General features: G+C 40.4%; 1 protein-coding gene across 12 annotated transcripts in view; it reads right to left on the minus strand.

The window, feature by feature from the left end:
* Window positions 1-21,313, minus strand: part of slc8a3 (solute carrier family 8 member 3) — a 140,136-nt gene that overhangs the window by 43,776 nt on the left and 75,047 nt on the right. For 6 of the 12 annotated variants that reach the window (XM_082515914.1, XM_082515910.1, XM_082515916.1 and 3 more), the window contains one exon: window positions 4,402-4,508. The exons of 4 other annotated variants lie outside the window; for them this stretch is intronic. In XM_082515914.1, the coding sequence (XP_082372040.1) occupies window positions 4,402-4,508 (107 nt within the window). Of the gene's footprint in view, window positions 1-4,401; window positions 4,509-7,271; window positions 7,316-11,213; window positions 11,281-21,313 lie in introns of those variants that run through there. 2 more of the 12 variants (XM_082515921.1, XM_082515920.1) reach the window with 2 other exon arrangements.

Consider the following 21,313-nt stretch of genomic DNA (forward strand, 5'->3'; position numbering starts at 1 on the left):
TCGAGTCTCAAGTCACTGGTGTAAAAGTCCGAGTCAAGTCACAAGTCTGAAACTTTGAATTTCAAGTCCTTTCGAGTCTTTAAAAAAAAAAAAAGAAAAAATAATGTTGCAGTTATGCTAAATGTAAATATTAGACCATGTAATTTTTAAATCTGTGTTTTTCTCAACACATGACAAAATAGTGAACTTAGAAAATATACACAAATTGTGAAATTGCACCTCTTTAAAATGCAGCTCAATTAAACCTAGCTCCAAGAATAATTTTCACCGACAGTTCTGAGATAAGCTGCATGTTATTCTTGGATGCGGTTGTAGGACCAGCTTTAAAATCGCATGACAAAAATATCATACACATTAAAAAAAAACTGCATCACCAACGTAGCCTGGACAACATTTGCTAGTTAGATGAAGTCAGCTATCTCATCGTAGCATATTTATATGCATATTTATAATCATACGGTTCTTGGAGTGAGTGCATACACTCATGAAGTTTAGTAACTTCAGGTCACTGCAACAAGCCCAGGTACAGTTTACCGACGGATGGGTACAGGACCTTGAAATGCACCGTGTAGAAAGTAAAGACCATCATATGTATCATAAGTTTACCAGTCTCACAAATAGTCTTCATAAATACACATTCGTTATCCGTTTATTAATAGGACCTTTGAGCTCAACGGTAATTAATTAGTAGTGGAAATAATTTCTGGTACGCCTTACAGAAATGTAGCAGTGACAATAATATTGTATGCTGTAATCGCACTGGACAATTAGTGATACAAAACAACTGTTTTATTCTGTGAATAAAAGTATATGTTTTTGTCAATGTACCATAATAACAGAAGCGAAACGCAATATTGTGTCAGGACAATTCACTATTTATGCACAATAAATAAAGGAGCATAGCGCGACAATTTCTGTTCAGCGCCAGACTTGCTTGTAACCTATATCACCAATTATGTTATGAAAATGACGTATTAACTACAACAGCAGACTGACCTTTGTGTAAATGCTTGGAGCAGACTAACCTGTGAGCTGGAGGGTTCTGGGACGTTATATTTGATCTTTGAATGGCTGCAATCCAGTCGCGTCTTTGTTACTTCGGAAACATGGCTCGAACAATTTCTCTTCAACGACGTAATCCGATAACAACCGATCTCTTTACCCGTCGGCTTCCCGTGGCTGTCATGCGACCGGCTATTGCAGTTAATAATACAACAGCTTCTTGACATTTTTGTGTTTCTTTTTATCGCTGTGTGACTGGTTTCAATTGAAAGCCTGCGTGAGCTAGTACCGCTTGCCACGAGTTCCCAGAATCCTTTGCGGTTCTACCCGTGAATGACGTCACATTTTCAATCTCTATATAATATGCATGTTAAATTTTATATTTGGGGTAAAATATCAAGTCTTTTCAAGTAAACCGGTTCAAGTCCAATTCAAGTCCCAAGTCATTGGTGTAAAAGTCCAAGTCAAGTCACAAGTCTTAGAACATTTTTTCAAGTCAAGTCTAAAGTCATAAAATTAATGACTCGAGTCTGACTCGAGTCCAAGTCATGTGACTCGAGTCCACACCTCTGGTTACTATTACAGTATACTTTGGGCCATTATCCATTTGTACTGTGAAGCCCAATTAGTTTTGCAGCATTTAGCTGAATCTGAGCAGAGATTATATCCCTGTACACTTCAAAATTCACCCTACTGCTCCTATCAGTAGTCACATCATCGATGAACATTAGTGGCAGCCATACATGACAATGCCACAACACTGCTTCCACCATGTTTGAATAATCTTCACCTCATGAGCTGTTCCTTCCTGTTCTCTATGCTTTGGTTTTCCCATCATTTTGATACTGGTTACTCTTGGTTTCATCTTGACAAAGATTTATTTATTTATTTTCATAACTGTGCAGACTCTTTTCGATGCTTTCTGGCAACGTTTAATCTGGCCTTCTTGTTCTTGAGTGTAACCAGTGGTTTGGACCATGTAAACAGACACCCTGTTGTGTGTTTACAAGGCCAAAGATCATCTACCAATTGGCAAGTCCGTGGTTGGCTCCCTTCCTGCATGTGAGTTTGTGAATATTACATTAAAAGTGCTTATGCACAGAGAAAAGCACATAAGCGATTGAAGATTGTGGTAAAAAGTGCTTTGGTTGATCAAATAGAGCAGAAAGACATAATTAGGGATGGGTATCGTTTAGGTTTTATCCGATACCGGTGCCAAATCGGTACTTTTGAAATGGTGCCAGTGCTCAAACAGTGCTCAAACCGGTGCTTAAAGAATGGAGAACACAAAATTGGTCCAAAAACCTCTCATGTTCAGCTGTTTTTTGTAAAAAGATAACAATGTTAGCCTTTTCTGCAGCTATGGGGCATATATGGTATCACTCTTGGCTGGAAGCAGTGCCTAAACAATGGAAAAAACACAAACTTTGTCCAAAAACCTCTCATGTTTAACTGTTTTCCACTTTTTCTTTGGTCATTTTAGCCTTTTTGGCAGGGTGAAGGGAATATCTGCCATCAAACAAGAAGACAGCTGCATGTAGCTACGAAGGTGTTTGCTAGTTCACCTTACATGCATTAATGTAATAACGTGGTTAGCCTACTCAACGTAAATTACACACGAACAACATTTAGCTACTCACGCAGAAAAGAACGGCTGCTGCTGCCATCATCATCCGTCATCATTTCTGCTACACTGGCAGGGCTAGGGGCCAGGACTCTCCTCTTCGTGTTTTTGGGGGATGTTGCATAACAGGCAGCCCACCCGCAGTAGATGCGCACGGTGTGAGGTCTCGCAGCAAGCTATCAAATACGGCGCATTTCTGGGCTTTTAAAAAAACCGCTATGCGTCGCCAGGTGTTTCATCGGATTTGAGGTGTTACCTCCTTTGACAGTATCACAGTATCAGCTTAAAGCACTTGTTGCAGGCTGCTGAGTTTGCATATTTTGCTGTGAAGTACAGCCAGACTTTTGACCGCTTCGCCTTGGACATTTTTAATCTGTAGCTCTGCTCTAAAAGAGCGTACGTACCTGGGCCCGCCTACTATCCTCGGAAATGTAAAATGATTGGCTAGAAGTGTATCACAGCTCAGGAAAAAAAAAGCACCGAAATAAAGCACCGAAATGTGCGCTGCTTTTCGGTCTGGTTACTACCGTTTATGTCAGAACCGGTACCCATCCCTACATATAATTATAGTTTATTTTTACTATTACATTCACAATTGGGATAAGCTTAAAGGCAATCTTACAAATTTAAAACAAGATGCTTGACAGACAGCTTGCATGTGTGCGTATGGGGAAAAAACCCCTGCAACAACACAGAAATGGAATTTAAAAACAAGAAGCATCACAGAGCAGCGGCAGAGTGACGCGGCTGTCACTCATGGAGACCTGCGTAGTAGCTGCTCTTCATCATGACTCTGAGAACATGGGAAGCTGGCGCACAGACAGTGCTGCCAGACCCAATAACGTAAACATAATGAGCTGTAGTGTTTGGAGGGAACAGCCAAGTGTTAGTTTCTGCACCCTCCGCACCAGCTTGTGAGCTTCTCCCGTTGCCTGGCCTTGAGCATGGTTAGATAACACTGCATTAGATAACGGTGCACAAAACTTAAGAAAATGCCTGTTGGCTTCTTTCAGCACACATTATCAACAACAAAAGGCAACAAACAAAACTTATGACGAAAACTTGCTCTGATTTGGATTCTTTTATCTTACTTTTATTCTCTTATTCACCTTGTTGCAAAAAAAAAAAGTTATGCTTGTTATACAGGAGAAGAAATATAAGAAGCTAAGAGATGCACATGTCCTCATTATGAGATGCTATGATAAAAAACAATGTTTAAAGCTCACATAGTTTCAGGTAAACTATGAAATTCAAAGATTCCTGTGAGTTATTCTGTCTCACAGCAAAACAAAAACCGGCAACGTAATTTCACCAACAACGGCATGCTTGCATTTTTCACTCAAGCAAGAATATGGTTAAAAATAGCTACTAGTAAAACGTGTCTTTGCATAATAATGGCTACTTGCTCCTTTGAGAAGGTAAATGAAAGCAGCTCCTAGACTCCCTGTTCTCTTTTTATGCAGATGATGATGCTGTCTGGGGAGACTGTCATTACAATAGCGATGGTGTGATTTTGCAGCTGTTTTTATTTATTTATTTTTTTGAAAGAATAGCTGAGAATGGGCGTAAAATAAAAGGAGGGTGTCGTGAGGTGAATAGGGCGCCAATGTCGTTGAGTAGTGTAATGAAAGAGTAGGTGAAGCAAGAGGACAGATAAGCAGGGCGGCTATAAACAGTGAGATATAATACAATGACAATGTAAGAAGATAGCAAGAAGAAACTGAGGGAAAGAAGGGAAGTGGTTAAAAAATAAATAAATAGAGACAGTACTGCACCTTTTTGCAGACTCATGTCTACCATGCGAGGTTCGGCCAGCTCCAGGAAGAAGTTCTTGTTTTTCTCATACTCCTCATCATCAATTATTTTCACGTGAACAAATTTGCTGCAAGAGGGAGGAGGGGAGGAGGAAGGGGGGGGGGGGGGGGGGCGTGAGAGAAAAAAGGACAGAAAAGGAGAGAGAGGGGAAAGAGAAGAAGAAAAAGGTTAATTTGTGATGGAGGGACACAGGAAGTGTGCTGTAAGTAGGATTAATAATCAGCATGGAAGAAAGGTTAGGAGGTGGAAGGTCAGCTTGCTTTGGACCAGCCTGTCTGTCAGCAGCTGGACATGACACACACACTGGTTTCAGTGAGCTCATTGGCTACAACGGGTGTCATGACAACCACATTTATCACGTCGCCAGACACAAGTGGAACGAGTACGAGGGAGGTGGGGGACGTTGAGAAGCACTCCACGGCAGGGCAGATAAAAAGAGCACAATGAACTGAAAACAGCAGCGTGTAATCACTCGGGTCGTAAAATGTGTAAACGAACATTTCGCAAGCGCAAGAAGGTGAATGAAGGATAAATGAAAAAAACTGCCACTACTACCTAAATTGATTTTTGCGGCTCAGTGTTTCAGTCAGAACCCCTTTAAACGAGATGGCCGGCTGGACACAGCGAGAGCTCAGCCACCTCTCGAGGCACAGACGTGGCAGAGAAAAGAGAGAAGCAGCTCGTTGCTGAGTTCACTGCTCCGGTTTGGGGAGAACACCCCTTTAATGAAGTGGAATGTCTGGAGGGCTCAGGCTCCTTCTCTGGAAAAGGACTGCTTGTGACTTCATCACACAGAAAAAGCTCAATATGGCACCTCAGCCCCAGCAGCGTTCTCACCACTGATCGCCCTAATTGATCTTTATAAAGAGTTATCGACAAGCGCAGGCAATTAAGTGGTCAGTAGGTACCCAGATGCCTCAGTGACTTGCCATATCGCAGCACGAAGCTCCTCGAGGAAAAGCTCTGTTGGATTCAACGGGATTCACGAAAACAGCTCATCGCACATTGTCTGGTGCTGGAAAATATAAGCAAATTCAAGTCTTGCTGCATTCACTACATCAAGGCCTTGAAAGCATTCCCTGCAAGCACAGACAGGTCAACAATACTCAACGGCGACGCTGCCGCCCCTCAGATAGGGATGACACACTTCATTATGCGTCTGACATCTTCACAGGAAGACGCTTTTCGTCTTGATCGGCCAAAAAACACAATTTTCCGCATGTTATTTAGGGAAAGTACTTGGAGAGCAGGGGTTCAGCTAGTAAGATAAGTAGCAGGGAAGCATTCATTATGGATAGCTGCTCATGTATCAAGTCAAAAAGCAGCTCCCTCTCCCAAAATCCCGCTGATGTACTTCCAGCACCATGACATGTAGCGCCGCTTGTGTCAGTCAAAGCACTGACACGCACAGAAGTCTGCCGCACACACCAGCATGCTGCACACATGCCACGCATATAAAACTCCTAATCCGAGCATCTCGAGAGGAATGAAAATGCATAAGTAACCTTGCTGTAATGTATAGCCAAATTCCTGTCTCTGCCCGGGGTATTTTCTAGATCTGAATTTGAATTGCTGCGGGGTGTGAGCCTACAGTTTCAACCTGTTAGCACAAAGAAGATCCATGTTTGTCTTTCCCCCTCTCCTTTCACATTAGATCAGCAGGTGAGACGTCTCCAGTGCTGTGAAAAGCGCCTCAGTTGTCATCAGGACTGAAAGAAGAAAGACCTGGAGTCTGATGAGCAAGTGGAACACGGCAAACACACACACACACACACGGCCTGGCTGCTGTAGGCAACGGTAATCTGGCCTGACATTCACAGCGAAGCTACAAATGCAGCCTCTCGATTAATCTAATCCCACATGCAAAAACCCCAAAACAGCTACATAGTTAATGACGCTGAGTAAAAATGAGCTACAGGACCCAGATTCCCAACTTTCTCTACGCACTTACTACAGTTTTCAAGCCAAGATGCTATCCTTGCTCTTAGATCCTTAGGTTAATTTAGAAATAGGCAACAAGTAATTAGACAAGTGAATTTTTTTATGCCTTAAACCTAAAAGAGTCACATTAGACACAATAATCTTAAAGTTATTGGATTTCTGCACTGCTTAAACCTAATATAGTAGAAAATCATCTGGAAAAAAAAATCATATTTAATTTTCCATGAGTTTGACCAACCTGACAAGGGACTGATGCCAATGAAAATGATCTTCTAATAATAAATGACCATATTAGTGTTATTGAATAACTTCTCAAAGAATGAGTCACATTTAGCAGGCAAATGAGTAAATGAGATCACAAAATTAATTTCTTTTTGTTTGTGTTGATAACAGAGTAAGCATCATGCTTTTGGAGCCTCTTCAACTGAAGTCAATAATAACCTTTCTGCATATTGGATACTACACTCCTGCAAACCCAATAGGCTCTGGTTTTAGGCTTTTAAAAATCTAGGCCAGGGGTCTCTAACTCCAGGCCTCGAAGGGCCAGTGTCCTGCAGTTTTTAGATGTGTCCTTGATCCAACACAGCTGATTCAAATGGCTAAATTCAAATGGCCTCAACATGTCTTGAAGTTCTCCAGAGGCCTGGTAATGAACTAATCATTTGATTCAGGTGTGGAGACCCAAAACCTGCAGGACACCGGCACTTGAGGCCTGGAGTTGGAGACCCCTGATCTAGGCAATGAAAGGAGATTTTATCCAATCACAAGCCTGTTTAGACAAGATCAGTACAAACCATAATATATCCTTCAGCATAAATTAGTACAAAGAGGAAAGAACATGAAGAAAGAAAGACTTTGTAGTGCGGTGGGTTAAGTAGCGGACTTTCACCTGGAAGAATGGGGTTCATTTCAGAACATGTGTTCATATGCCCAGGCTCGTCTGGTGGGAGTGTTTTATCTATGTTTTGGCCTATAGGATTGCTGCAACTTTTAAATGGCAAATGTTGAGGCTCATTGGTTGAGGCTCAAGAAGTAGCGCCCCCTGTATTAGAGTTTGCAGGGATGGTAATAGCATAGGACGAAGGTAAAGGGGCAGCTATGGACTATGGTTCACTCCTCTGCGAAGTTATACACTTTTCTCACCTGCTGGTTTAAAAAACTAAAAACGATTTGTTTTTTATTGTAAAAGACTGTGGTTTGGTTTTAAACACACACCTTCACATCAGTAATGCTTTATGTTGACAAGTTAGAAGTGACAGCCCTGTCTCACTAATGCCACAACCTAGTGTGTCACGCACCACCGCCAAAGAACACCTTGTGCGTAAGCGAGACACAGTGAGCAAGTGAGAAAAAGAAGAGGAAGGGTGAGAAGATAAGAGATAATAGAAAAGGAGTCCATACAATAAGTCCTTATTATAAGTTTGTATATGACTGGTGGCAAAAAAAAGGAAAAGAAAATATCTGTGTCCTGCAGTGTTCCCTTTTTCTAATTTAGAGTAATATTCACACCCATGGCACACACTTCACAAAGCATCGCAATCATAACTGCCGACAGGCTAAATATAATCACGCACAAACCTATACAGTGCTTAACAAATTTATGTAAACATCTGTCGTTAAAACAAGACAACAAATGTTTTGGAAATCTGTCAAAAACTCAGTCATGTCCAGAGGGCCGGCTCAAAATTTGGTTATAACAACATTAATTCGGTTTTGTTATTTGCAAAATAAATACCATTATTTTTAGTTCTGAACAAGTCAGAAATGAATCATACATAACATTCAGCCACTAAAATGACTCACACAAACAATTAATTTTGGTAAGTAATTTGGCATTATAATAAAAAATAATAATAACACACTCGACTATTTTTATATGCATTTTTTGCAAAATGGTAAATTTGAAAATTCATGGATAGCATTAAAAATGTCATTCAGATTAAAAGACTAGCACACACTAGTAGGTTAAACATTATTTTGGTAATTACCAATACTGTAGGACAGCTGTGGCATAAACCTTAAACTGGGTGGGGTTTAATAAATTTGTTAGACACTGTGCATGACATGAGATTTGTCTGTGAAAATTGTCAATAATTCGTTCATTCAGGCAGGTTGATACAGTTTGTGTGAGTGCATTGTCAAACATCTGCTGTGCACACTGACGCAAACCAGAGTGTTTAAAGAGAAGTTTTAATATCGCCTTTATCTACAGGGAGTGGTGTAACAGCAAAGCTTTGGATTGATGTGTTGACATAAAAGACACAGAGGGTTTGATAAAGTGATACAGTATACACAGACACACAAAGTACTGTAAGCTTCTGCTGCTCTGGTTTTATTTATAGTTTTTTGATACATTTTTTGAGTATGAGCTGCTGTGATATTAGTTTTTCGGAGGTGTAACAGGTATTTTCATGAACCAGTTGAGATGTGATTATCTAAACACTTATCTTTAGTCAATCTTTATGCAGTTAGCTTGACATGCACATTACAAAGGAGAAAAAAAGCAGCAGAAGTACAAAGACAAATGCATAGTGTTGATATGCAATTTCATATTAGTAATTTACTATATTTACTGACATGTAACAGAGAAATATGTGTGCAAAATACCAAGAAACAACAATTCCATCTATTAAATATATTAAATGACATGAGAAAATGGTACATGGCTTCAAATGAAGCTGCATGACATGGAAGTAAATAGTGGATGTTATTCTACCTTTAGTTATAAAAACAGGCTAATAGTGATAACACAGGGACAAAGGTGGCAGATGGTGGCTTTACACATTAGCACAGGATGCTATAGCTTAATATACAGTAGTGTGCAGCAGTCTTGAGCCACCCCTCATTTCTTTCTATTTTGCTGCTAAGGAGCCGGACTTTTTTAACCTCCTAGGACCTGGCGTCCACATGTGTGGACATCACATTTTGGGTTGTCTAGACCAAAATACTAAATTTTGCTCTACAAGTGCCTGATTATAATTATACTGATTATACGAGGACATTATACTGTCACTGTTCTATCGAAATTTAAAGCAAATGTCCTCATGTGGATCTCATTGTTCTCAGAAAATACAAAATCAGGTTAAAAATAATTAAATTAATCTTTGTTTTTACATTCATCAGGTCCCAATCAGTCCAAAGAGCAAAGAGACATTAAAAATGCATGCCATGAAAGAGCTCAGGTTTTAGGAGGTTGTGATCTTGAGCGGTAGTTCTTCAGGCTTTTTGAAGCATTTTTTCTTTGGACATTGTCGGCCTTTTCACTCATTTTCATTCCAGTCCTTGTACATGATCATTTTCAGAGGAATGTTTTTTTGTTAAGCCACTCAATACTGACCTATGAATCATTCAAGCATAAAAAAGGCACCTAACTCAAGTGATGCACCAGTATTGTGCCTGTATATTACAGTCAAAGAAACAATTTTAAATGTTATCTTTTGGCACTTTGTTACCAGCAGCCTGCTGCAAAAATGTATAATTTGGTCCCTTTTGTTTAACTGAATCAATGAAAAATGACAAAGGTAACACAGCTTGACAAGCATAAACAAATATTTTTGCCCCAACAAGGTGATTCTTAAAGAGATAACAGCCAGTATATCTCAGTATACAGTATATCTCTGCATGGTGTGTAGTGTGTGCTTCAAAAATATTATGAAACTGGTCAAGTGGAGGACAAAAAACAGTGGCAGTCCTGAAAAAAAAAAAAAAAAACTATCTAGAGTAGATGAGTTTCAGAACAGTATCTGAAAGGTATGTCCTCGATGGGGAAAAAATCCAGCAAAGACCTGACACAGGACCTGACAGTTGCATCTGGCCCTTTAGTTGATCCATATACTGTTCACTGAAATGGTCTCAGTGGAAGCATGGCTGTCAAGAAGCCTTTTTTAAGGAAGGAGAAAAGGGAGAAAAGGCTGAGGAGTGCCAAATTACACAAGAACTGGGCTGAAATTCACAGGTAACAGGACTTATGGAGTGATGAATAATTTGAAATCCAAATTGTCAATATGCAGGAGAGAGATACAACTGTGTACAGCCATCTCTAAAACACGGTGGAGGTTCTGTCATAATTCTTGGCTGCTTTTTAGCGAGCGCTGAAGAGATCATACGAACACAGAAACATACAATCAGATATATTAATCCACCATCTAGAAAGCATCCGATTGGCATTTTCATACTGGCAGAGCACTTAAATATTATAGAGAAGGCAAATTTACTGATGAGCAGGATCTGAAGGTTTATGTATATGGTGGGGGAAAAAATTAAGTAAATATTAATAAGCAGTTTAATGTCAGTCAGAAAGGCTCTACTTTTGGTACATGACTGCGAGCTGCGAGGCTAGAGCAGGATAGAACTTATGACTCAGGAAACAAAGTTTCTGTACTTCCTGTAACTCTCAACAGATTGTGGTTCTGCACTGTACTTACAGTAGAAAGGCAAGTAAGCAAGACAGTCATTAAGTATATTACCTATGATGCCAAACTAATCCTTCAATGATGCTATCTGTAGCAAGTGGCTTTGATCCTTGTACCCCCTTACTGCATCCCTTTACTGTTCTACTTCTATGGAAATTGTGTTTGCTCTAAAATGTGGGAAAAATAATAAGTCATAAAGCTCAAGTATGAAATTCAGCAAAAATAACATAAAGTTGAATCTGCTCAGTTCTGTGTCATTGAATATGCATTCTTTGTTATGAAATAAGAAACACATCATGCAGGAAAGTACAGCAGAGTAAAAATGATGTCAGTCTTCGCACCAGTGTCCTCATTTGTTAAAGTGAATTACCCTAATGTGTCAGAATTAATGTGATAATGATTTATTGATGCTAACATACTAGACATGACGCCCTTAAGTTGAGTATTAGTGTGGGAAGTGCCAGTGGGTAATGACAGACGATTAGAGGGTTCACACCTCCGCTGCACTGGGCTGCCGGGCGGCCAGCAGTCTCTGTGTTCCCCAAGTCCAAAGCAGATGGAGAAGAGGAAAAAAAGAGGGATGGAGGGGGGGGGAGGAGAAAAAAGTAAAGGGAATGAGACATGAAAGTGGAGGTGGTGCAGGGAGCCAAAGAGAGAGAGGGAGAAGAGATGGAGAGGCTGATACAGAGTGCCTCTTTCTCCCTCTGTTCTGTGGCCAAAATCCACACTGCGGCTGAAATTTGCTTTAGCTGCCACCTCCTCTCCATTTTCAGATGCCTCTTCTTCGACAGCAGATTTACTGTTTTGGTCTCCTCGCTGGCTTCGGTTCCACAAACACTAAATAATACAACCGCTCAGAGTGTGAAGCCACTGTGGTGGAGTAACACATCAGAGGAGGTGATATGTGAGATGTGTGATATCCAATCTCCAGTTTGACTTTTTGCTTGTCTGTTGGTGCAGACTGACCCTCAGATTATTGCTCAGCTTTTCAGCAAAGTTCTCTCTTTTTGAGAAAATCTTTGGAAAGACTCGGGTACTCAGGCAGCTGAAAGCATTGCAATTAAATGTGACCCTTTTTTTTTCCAGGGTCGTCCTTCTCTATAAAACACCTGCTAACACCAACCTGCTGTCTTTCTGGTTTAAACTAAAGACAGTGTGTCCAAAATGTCTTTCCCCTGTTTCCATCGACTGAGTTGCTTTTTCACCCTCACGCAAGGCTGCTTTTACACAGCATGCACGAAGGGACTCGAGCAGGGTTTTTAAACAGAACCCATTACTTCTACTTCAGTGGAGCAGCCCTTGTTGGTTGTAGGATTGTGAGAAGTTCACTTCCTAAAAAGTTTTTGTAGTAAACATCATTTGAATATTGCTAGAGGTAAAAGCAAACATGTCATAAAAGATCAGTAAAAACCAAATATTCCAAAACCAATCTCTTTTCCTTCGACAGATCTTGGAGACATCTCCGCACAAAATACCAAATAAAGCGAAGCCTATAAAGTCAGGGCGAGGACAAGGGGGGTGAAAAAAAGGCCCGGTGCCCTGTGGGAAATCAGTGCCTTAATTAAGCAGGCCTGGTTTCTGTCACCAAGCACAGGGATTATGGGCCTTACTCATTATAGTCCTGATTATTGCTTTTCCCCAGCAATCACAGAAAAAAAGCCAGTAAACACATTTGTCAATGATTTCTTGCCAATCTGACAAGCTCACATCAGATTTAATACTCCACACCCAGCAGGCCTACATGACTGGTCTTCCTCTTACCCTCATCTTACTTTCATTCTTTTCATCCCTAAAAAGAGATCAAACTATACTTGACCTACTAGTAATCATCCCAAAGAGCAAAAGCCTTGATAAACAAAGAAATTGTGACTGACCTGCTTGAGTCAGACATCAATCTTATACAAAATCAAACAAAACTGAAAGTCTCTAATTGGCCGCTTGCAAATTTGCTGGACAAACTTTAGCCAGATGAGCTTTGAGTGGGAGTTGTTTAAGGGAAAACGCATCAGAGTTCGTGCAGTGGTGCCAGATGTTGTTTGAATAATACATGCGTCAAAGTGACTCCCAGTTTAAACAGTGCACAGTCGATTCAGGAGGAGGGAGAAAGCAATTTGGCCAAATTTACCAATACTGAAGATGTGATGTACTCCCTGTTATGTTCACTCAGTGTGAGGGGAAGGGTTGGCCTTGTATGTGAGAGACAGTCATTCATCCTGAGAACCCAAAGTCAAGCCCCCGCTCTGGCAAACACCCTCCCTTCTTAAGTGTCCTTGAGCAGTTCATGAAGGGTGTGATCACACTAGAGGCAGCGGTTGTTTGTAGAGAGAAATTGATTTCAGTGTTTATACAACTAATGTTTTAAAAGGGGCATAACATTCACACACAAATATGCACTCTGTATCTACAGTACTGCCAAGGGACTTGCGTGGTGATTTAGAAATAATACAATAATCTTTAATGAAAAAAAGAAAATGTTTTTGAGTTTCTAGTTTAATAATGCATTGTAGATTTAGTTCAGTCATTTGGACCTCTGGTGGAACTTAGCCCTGTAAAGCCAGTTCAGGTCATTCTATTTTAAATCAGTTCAATTCAGTTCCCATTCTATTTAAGTCCAATGTATTTATAAAGCACCAAGTCACCAACAAGAGTTGATGTACTATAAGGTAAAGAGCAGACCCCAGCAATTAGAGGACCCCCTATGAGCAAGCACTTGGTGACAGTGGGAAGGAAAAACTCTCTTATAACAGGAAGAAAAAAAGGGGCAGCCAAGAGCAGTTGGGGGTGAGGGGTAGAAAAAAGGACAACAGAATGGATGAACATCCTTACTAAGAAAAAAAACATCAATTTGCATATATGAGTTTAAATTTGTATATAATTTTTTTAAACTGTTTTTTCATCCTAAACAACAACAACAACAACAACAACAACAACAACAACAACAACAACAACAACAACAACAACAACAACAACAACAACAACAACAACAACAACAACAACAACAGCAACAACAACAACAACAACAGCAAAACATCAGAGAGTTCGAGTTAAAAAAATCCCACTGATGATGTCGAGATCTCAAAAACTCATGTATCAAATATAACACACTTGGTGCTACAGGTTTAAATTGATCAGAAACAAATATATCAGCGCAAATGATTTGAAAAAATCCTGAACTTTCTTTTAATCACTGCTTTTAAAACTCATCAGTTTCGCTCAGTGGGAATCCCGGGTGACTCACCTCTGTTACATTTTTTCCTTAAGTATAACAAAAACACTTTATATCCAAATTATGAGATGTTAAGCTTGAACCTAAGAACATCCTGGTGTGCAATAATGTGTAGAAAGAGATTTTGCATCATATCCACACATCTAAAGTAAGTACAGAATGGGAACATCACCAAACTGCCCCAAAAGTAAATCTCATGCACACCATCTGGTTGCAAGATCTGTGGGAATGAAAGAATCTGCTTGGGAAGATTCCCCTGATCCAGTCTCCTTCTATTTCCACATGGAAATTTCCGATCTCAGAGTGTGTGAATATGGAAAACTTGGACACTATTATTCTTTTTCAGCAGAAATGGGGAAGACAACTGGAACTTCTAGGGTTTTGACCTCTGCCTTATGTTTGTAGTAGTTTTTCTTGTGTATCTCATATTTCTGTTCCAGGATATTGTATAGATTCACTCACTTCCCATGATTTCGATTATGGACTACACACTTTACACCTTGAGAAAAAAACTTAATAATAACTTCATAACACACATCGTCTTCATTGTCTGAATCACTTTTATAAAATAATCTGTAAAATTTCTTCCAAGATAAGACAAATTTATATTTGCAGATAGCACCATTGCTTCTACAACACTGTATCCTAAAAAGAAAAAGCATTTTTGCTAATAACGTATTTGGCATATAACAAACACGTTGTTTACTGTTTCCTTCCCTGGAGAACTTTGATTATTTTGTCTTGTACAATATTCAGTTGTATGGTTACACAACACTTATTTACATAAAATTGAAATCCTTCTCCAAGCTTAGCCAAAGATTGTAGTTTGAATGGAACACCAGTCTCTGATGTATTAAAGTTGTGCTTATCATTGACCCCAACGCCCTCCTGCGGATGCAGGTCATAAATATGGAGCTTCATTTATTGCAGGTGAAATCCATCCATCCATCTTCCACTTATTCAGGGCCTGCAGCCTACATGGAAAATCCCAGACTTCCCTCTCCCCAGCCACCTCCTCCATCATATCCAGGGGAACACAGAGGCATTCCCAGGTCAGTCAAGAGATGTAATCTCTCCAGCGTGTCCTGGGTCTGCCCCGGGGCCTCCTTCCAGTGGGACATGCAATAGAGGGGTAGTAGCTCTACTCTCTCAAATGACTGAACTCCTTTCTACATTCTTTAAAGGAAACTAATTTCTGCCGCTTGTATCCACAATCTCTTACTTTCGGTCTCTACCCAGAGCTCGTGACCATAGATGAGAAACTGAAAAAAATCCAGCCAGTGATTACGATGCCACAAAAACTGTGTCTAAGAAAATAATTTAGTTATCTAGGAATGTAATTTCTCTGTGACAGGGCTGCTCAATAACACCACAATTCTTTACATAAGGTGTAAGAGGTAACCTTGGGTTCTGTAGTCCCTCAGATTGGTATTTTGGACAACTATCTGATACCTTGACTAATAAATGGAATATTAAATCATTCCAAGCCCCCAAACTAAGCTCTACTTTGGTTTACTCACTCCGCTTTTCTTCTGATGCCTTTAAAACGACCACTTAGAAACCAGCGGTAGATGTCACTTTCACCTCGTCCACTATTATTTATTGTCAGTGGCTTCAAAAAAAGAAATGCAGTGTGCCCAGCCTTCACCCTGAGCAATCACGGCAAGCTCAGGGGACACAGCTGCAGTTAACTCTGGGGGAAGTGTCATGGGTCATGGCAACAGACTGATCAATAAAGTATTACATGACTTCACAATATCAGGTAGAGGACGTAGGGGAGGGAACGTTTTATCAGTTGCAGGCGCATATGCAAACACGCACGTATACAGAAGCAGATGGAAAGGTGACGCCTCGCAGTGAGGTACACGTTCCTGCAACTCACTGGGGTGTAACTCATGTCGAGAGCTTGCAGTGAGAACGCAGCCAGGTTTATTAATACTGCTGCAAAGAGGAATCATGGGTAGTCACGATGCTGGACTAGGTGTCAGATTTTATGGATTCCATGGCAGGACTGCAGCTGTCCCTTCTCAGCCCTCTCGCTTTCTTCAGCATAGCCTCACACACCTGCATCCATCTTTGTGGGAACATTATATCTCTCATTTATCTTGCCTGGTGGGCAGCTGATCAGGTTAGAGTGTGTGTTACATTTAAGAGAGGGGTGATCGTATATGCCCTCACAGACAAGACACGTATGAAATTCTCCAGCCTCGGATAGAAATGTGTAATGTAAAGAACCCGCTCCCATTTGCTGCTCTTGCTTTTCCTTGTTGTCATGGATACAAAACCCCTTCACCAGCCCGACTCTTCTTTAAATGCGATGCGTGACACACGAGCACTTTCTGCAAAACTTTTCCATTCATTTTCTTTTCATGTGAAGGCATCGAGCTAAGCAACACAATGAACCTGTCCCTGGAGGGAATAAAGACCCCTAACAGGTTTACCTCTGTCTGCTGACACACACTCCATTACTTCATCTCCGACCTGCACACACATTAACCTCAGCAGCTGTTGCAGGTGGCAGGAGGAAGGACCAGGAGTTCACACAGTGGCAGCTTGCTTCCTGTGCCCTATTGGATAGTTACTCCAGCACTTAAACCTATTGTCCACATTAGTAACAGCTGAGATTTCATAGTTCTCTTGGCCCTGCAGAGGGCACAAACAGCACGTACCCTACTCTTGACATGCTCCTTAAACATTACGTTCAGAACGTAAACTGAATCTAACAGTCAGGGCCCATGGTTCTGAGAAAATGGGATGAGCTTTTTACTATTTCATGTCTTTTTATATCACATATCTGATCAACAGGTGGTGGTAGCACGGCGTTTGGCAGCAAAGATGATGACTGAGAGTGAGTAAGCATTAATGTAAACAATGCAGGCTTTCAAATTCAAAAATGAGGAAGGAAATCCGCTTTTCAAAAATTACAAGAGGAAGGATAAAGTATCCATTGTCTGTCTTTAATTTACATGTCTGCATTATCAATTTAAAACAAATGTGTGAAAAATAAATACAATCCTTCAGTACTTTTGGCAATTGGGTTTTAACTACTTTTTTTCCCCTTTATTTGCTTTGGAAGTTTAAATTGTGAGCAGATTATACAAGTATGTTTTTGGCTACAATGATCATGATCACTCTAGTTTATTATTAGAAAATAGAATTGCTTCATTATTAATGTCTGAATAAACATTTTACCTTTTTTTACCATAGACCTTGATTTATTGGAAAGCTATGAAACTGGGTAACAATCATTAACTGGACCTCAATCAAATTTTTAATCTTAACTCTTAACGCTTTGCGCAAAAAAATAGCTCTCATTATGCATTCGCTAGCTTAAGTCATAGGAAAGGGAAGATTTTTCCTAATAAGATTCGAAGAGAAAGGCCAGGGTACGGATTTTGGACAGAAAGCGGGGAAACGGAGAGCTCTGATAAACCAGGAATACTAAAGACATGAGGGACATGGCTGAGAATGAAATGTACTTTCTGGAGAGGCAAGAGACTGTCACTGATCTAAAGAGAGAGGCCTGGATTGGGAGGAGGAGGAAGAGTGGAGCTGGTCGGCTTCACTTGTCATGCACCCTTGCAACACTGTCTCCATAAAAACATGATGACTGCCAGCACTGAAGGAGAAAAAGACAAAAGAAGAAGATTAAAAAAGGGAGAGGACACTCAAAGGTGAGCGAGAGAACGGGGGAGCAAGTGAAAAAGCAGACAGCCATGCTCCATATTTTCTGAGCAGAGAGCAAGGCGAGCATCGGGTGTGGGATTTGGGGGGGGGTGCACGCTCTATATTTTTAATTTTTTTGTGGGGGGAGGAATGTCTGGAGCAGGCCCAAAGGTCCTCCTCAACAAGGACACAACGCAATAAAACACTCAGAGATGAAGTGTCTGATAGGGGGCGACAAGGGAAGGAGAGGAGAAAGAGTAAGTAATAGAGGATGGAGTCAAGCCTCCACAAAGAAAGAAAGAGCACCAGCCTGGTGGGGATGAAGGAGATGGTCGAGCTGAGGGCAAGAAATGCACGAGTGTTATTCTGGGTGTCTGGTGTGGGTCCGTGACAGCCCAGAGAGCCGAAGCAGGCTAAGTTAAACTGCCGGCAGCCAAATGACAAACACCATCATATATGAGTGACTTGGGAGAATGAAAAGCTCCCATTGCATCAGGGACGAGTAAATCTTAGAAATGCAGTGCACATAATAAAGCATAACCTTTCTTGTCAGAAACAAGGCAAATTGTTACAGTTTCGGAAAAAGAAAGCTGGTCTCCGCTGTTGCTCTACTTGCTCATCCGTGGGCCTGGGTCAAGACTCTAAAGCCATTAGATTCTTTGACTGTATATAAACAGTCAAAATATGTAGGTTTGCAAATAACTGTAAATTGCCTGTTATTTTCTCTGTTACTTATTTGATGACTTTAAAAATTATTAAATTTGCTTAACATACACAGTATAGTAGACTAAGTTACTCCATTCAAGAAGTGCATGGTGAGAATACTGGTGAAATACGTCTGCCGAGGAGAAGAGCCAACATCTAGCTTCAAAGCAAGAATCTGATGATGGTGCATTAGTAACACAGGATTGGTAACTTCCTAGTGCTAATCGACGTACAAAGGTACTGGAGCAATAGAGCATGATGCCATCCAGATAATATCATTTTCAGCAAAGGCTTGCTTGCTTATTTTCAGCAAGACCGCAATGTGCATGATTCTGTAGAAAGAGTTCAGGTGCTAAATTTGCAAGTGAAAATAGATTTTTTTCAAAATATGTAAGTAATAGTATCCTGTTGCTCTACTGATTAAAGTGTACACGCTGTATTTTTTCCTTAACTTTATTTCTTCTTAATTTCTATCAGAAAAAGGAAAAAAAATTGTGGCTTCGAGTCTTTCTCCACTTCTTGTCACACTGTCCCACATCACTATCTGAACAGTAATAACCTTAACATATTCTTATTATTCATTAGCCCAACAGCCTTATCAGTTGGTTTTTCGAATTTAATTTAGACTTGGGATACGAGGCTATTGAGCCTCACTTCCAGATGACTGAGAATAATTTCCCCACACTGTCGCGGCCAGTGTCAAAGTTGTCAGCAAAGATAAAAGGTAACTTAGCCTACTGTCTAATTTATTTCTGCCTGCCGGTTTTTCTTTCAGCATGACCACAGTCGTTCGCAGAACACGACTGTTCCAAGATATCTGACTCCCACTGAACAAAAAATAATTTAGCTAGAAAGCAAACATAAAAGTCATGTTAATGTCCACAGGGACTAAATGTCATACATCATTGATGGCTGTACAGAAATTCTCTACTCCCCTGCTCTCAAGGAGGACACAGCACAGAGGACCTATTTTAGAAGAAAATGTGCAGTTGTTTAAATATTTTCCCTCACACTCTCTGCAAACATAAAAAGTACAGTGATCCTGCTCATGAAGAAATACGAAGAAGAAATCTTAAACAAATGGTTATAGTTGATTTATATCATACCGTATATACATATCATTATTCATCTAGCAAAACTAATGAGTCCAAGTCCACGAACGCTGTCAGAACTTGGGCCTCAGTCACAAAAGCCTAAAGACCAGTCGGTGACCACCTAGCATCGCGTAATTCTGCAGTAGTCACCAAAAAAGAGGGTGCAAGGAGATCTGAAAGTATGAAACAAAGAACTCTTTGGCCTGAATGCCAAGTGTCATATCTGGAGGAAACCAGGCACTGCTCATCACCTGGCCAATACTATCCCCACAGCGAAGCAGCATCATGCTCTGGGATGTTTTTCGGTTTTATCTTCTAATAGGACAACGACCCTAAGCACACTGCCAAGATAACAACGGAGTGGCTTTGGGACCACTCTGTGAATGTCCTTGAGTGGCCAGAGCCAGAGCTGTGCTCCATCCAAACTGATGGAGCTTGAGAGGTTCTGCAAAGAAGAAGAATGGGAGAAACTGCCCAAAAATAAGTGCATCAGGCTTGTAGCGTCATGCTCAAAAAGGCTTGTGGCTGTAATTGCTGTCAAAGGTTCTTGAACAAAGGTTGTGAATACCTATGTGCATGTTATCCTTTTTTATTTTTAATACTTTTGCAAGACTTTAAAGCAAACGTTTTTCACTTTGTCATTATGGGGTATTGTGTGTAGAATTTTAAATTGAAAATATGAATTTAATCCACTTTGGAATAAGGCTGTAACATGACCAAGTACAAATGGGGATAAGTCTTTCTGGGTGCTCTGTATATAGCATTATTATCACTTTAACCTTCAAATCAATCATTGTCCTTCAAGGAGAGGTCAGAGGTCAAATGTGACATAATATTTTAAATCTTTATAAGGTACTTTCTATGCTCTGACAATACAAACCACACTTGCAAGAATCACACACTTAGCTTATAACTTGTAGTTATAAGGCTTTTTGTCTTTTTTTTTTACCAATAAATCCTTAAGCTGGCCTTGAAGACCTCGGTGGATGTAACAGAAATCCACTCTACGCTCCTACAAAGTTTTATCAGAATTCCTTCAAACGTTTTCGAGCATTCACATTTACAAATACATGCGAATGCTACCAAAAACACGGCCTCTTTGGCAGAGCTAATGTAGCACAAATTAACAGTTATAGTACTGTGCAACAATAACACAAGTGATCATTGTCAGTATAACAGTTAAGACAAACAGGCCTGTACACTATAAATAAAGCCTAAAATAAAATCTAGTGTGCCCTCTTTGTTATGCACAGTATGTACCAAATAGAGGTATCATCACGTATCGAATGGTGGTTTTCGAACAGTAATTTAGACGCCTACTAAATGATGATCCCTAAAGTTGGGTCATCACAATGAAATCCTTCTCTGTAATTACTAGGGCACGCTGTCACTACCTGTAATGTCTGAATTAGAGCTCCAACCACACCTGTCTGTCATGTTGGCTTTTCTGTGTGTTACGCTCTAGAGGAGCTGGGCAGCAGACCAACCCCAGCACAGGTTTCACACATAAGGCATCCCTTCCTCTGCTCCCGTTCTGCACATTAGTGTTATGTTCTGCTTCTTTTATTTTTTCCTGCACCAGGAACAGAGGAGACCAATAAAAGAAAATAAGAAATAAGACACCTCAGCAAATCTCTAATCAAGCAAAAGAAAGCACATTTATGAGTGTGAATATGTCAGTTGGCGCAAATGTTCCTGAGCATTATGTCAATTTGCGCATTCTGTGGATGTCACCATTTTTACAGCTACAGTGGAAAGAACAGATGTGGCAGAGGGATTGAAGTTTTTTGCATATGTCCAAATGTTGCTTTTCTTAGCAGGATAAATG

The sequence above is a fragment of the Aulonocara stuartgranti genome (genome assembly GCF_965226115.1).
Source record: "Aulonocara stuartgranti genome assembly, chromosome: 19".
Lineage (NCBI taxonomy): Eukaryota > Metazoa > Chordata > Actinopteri > Cichliformes > Cichlidae > Aulonocara > Aulonocara stuartgranti.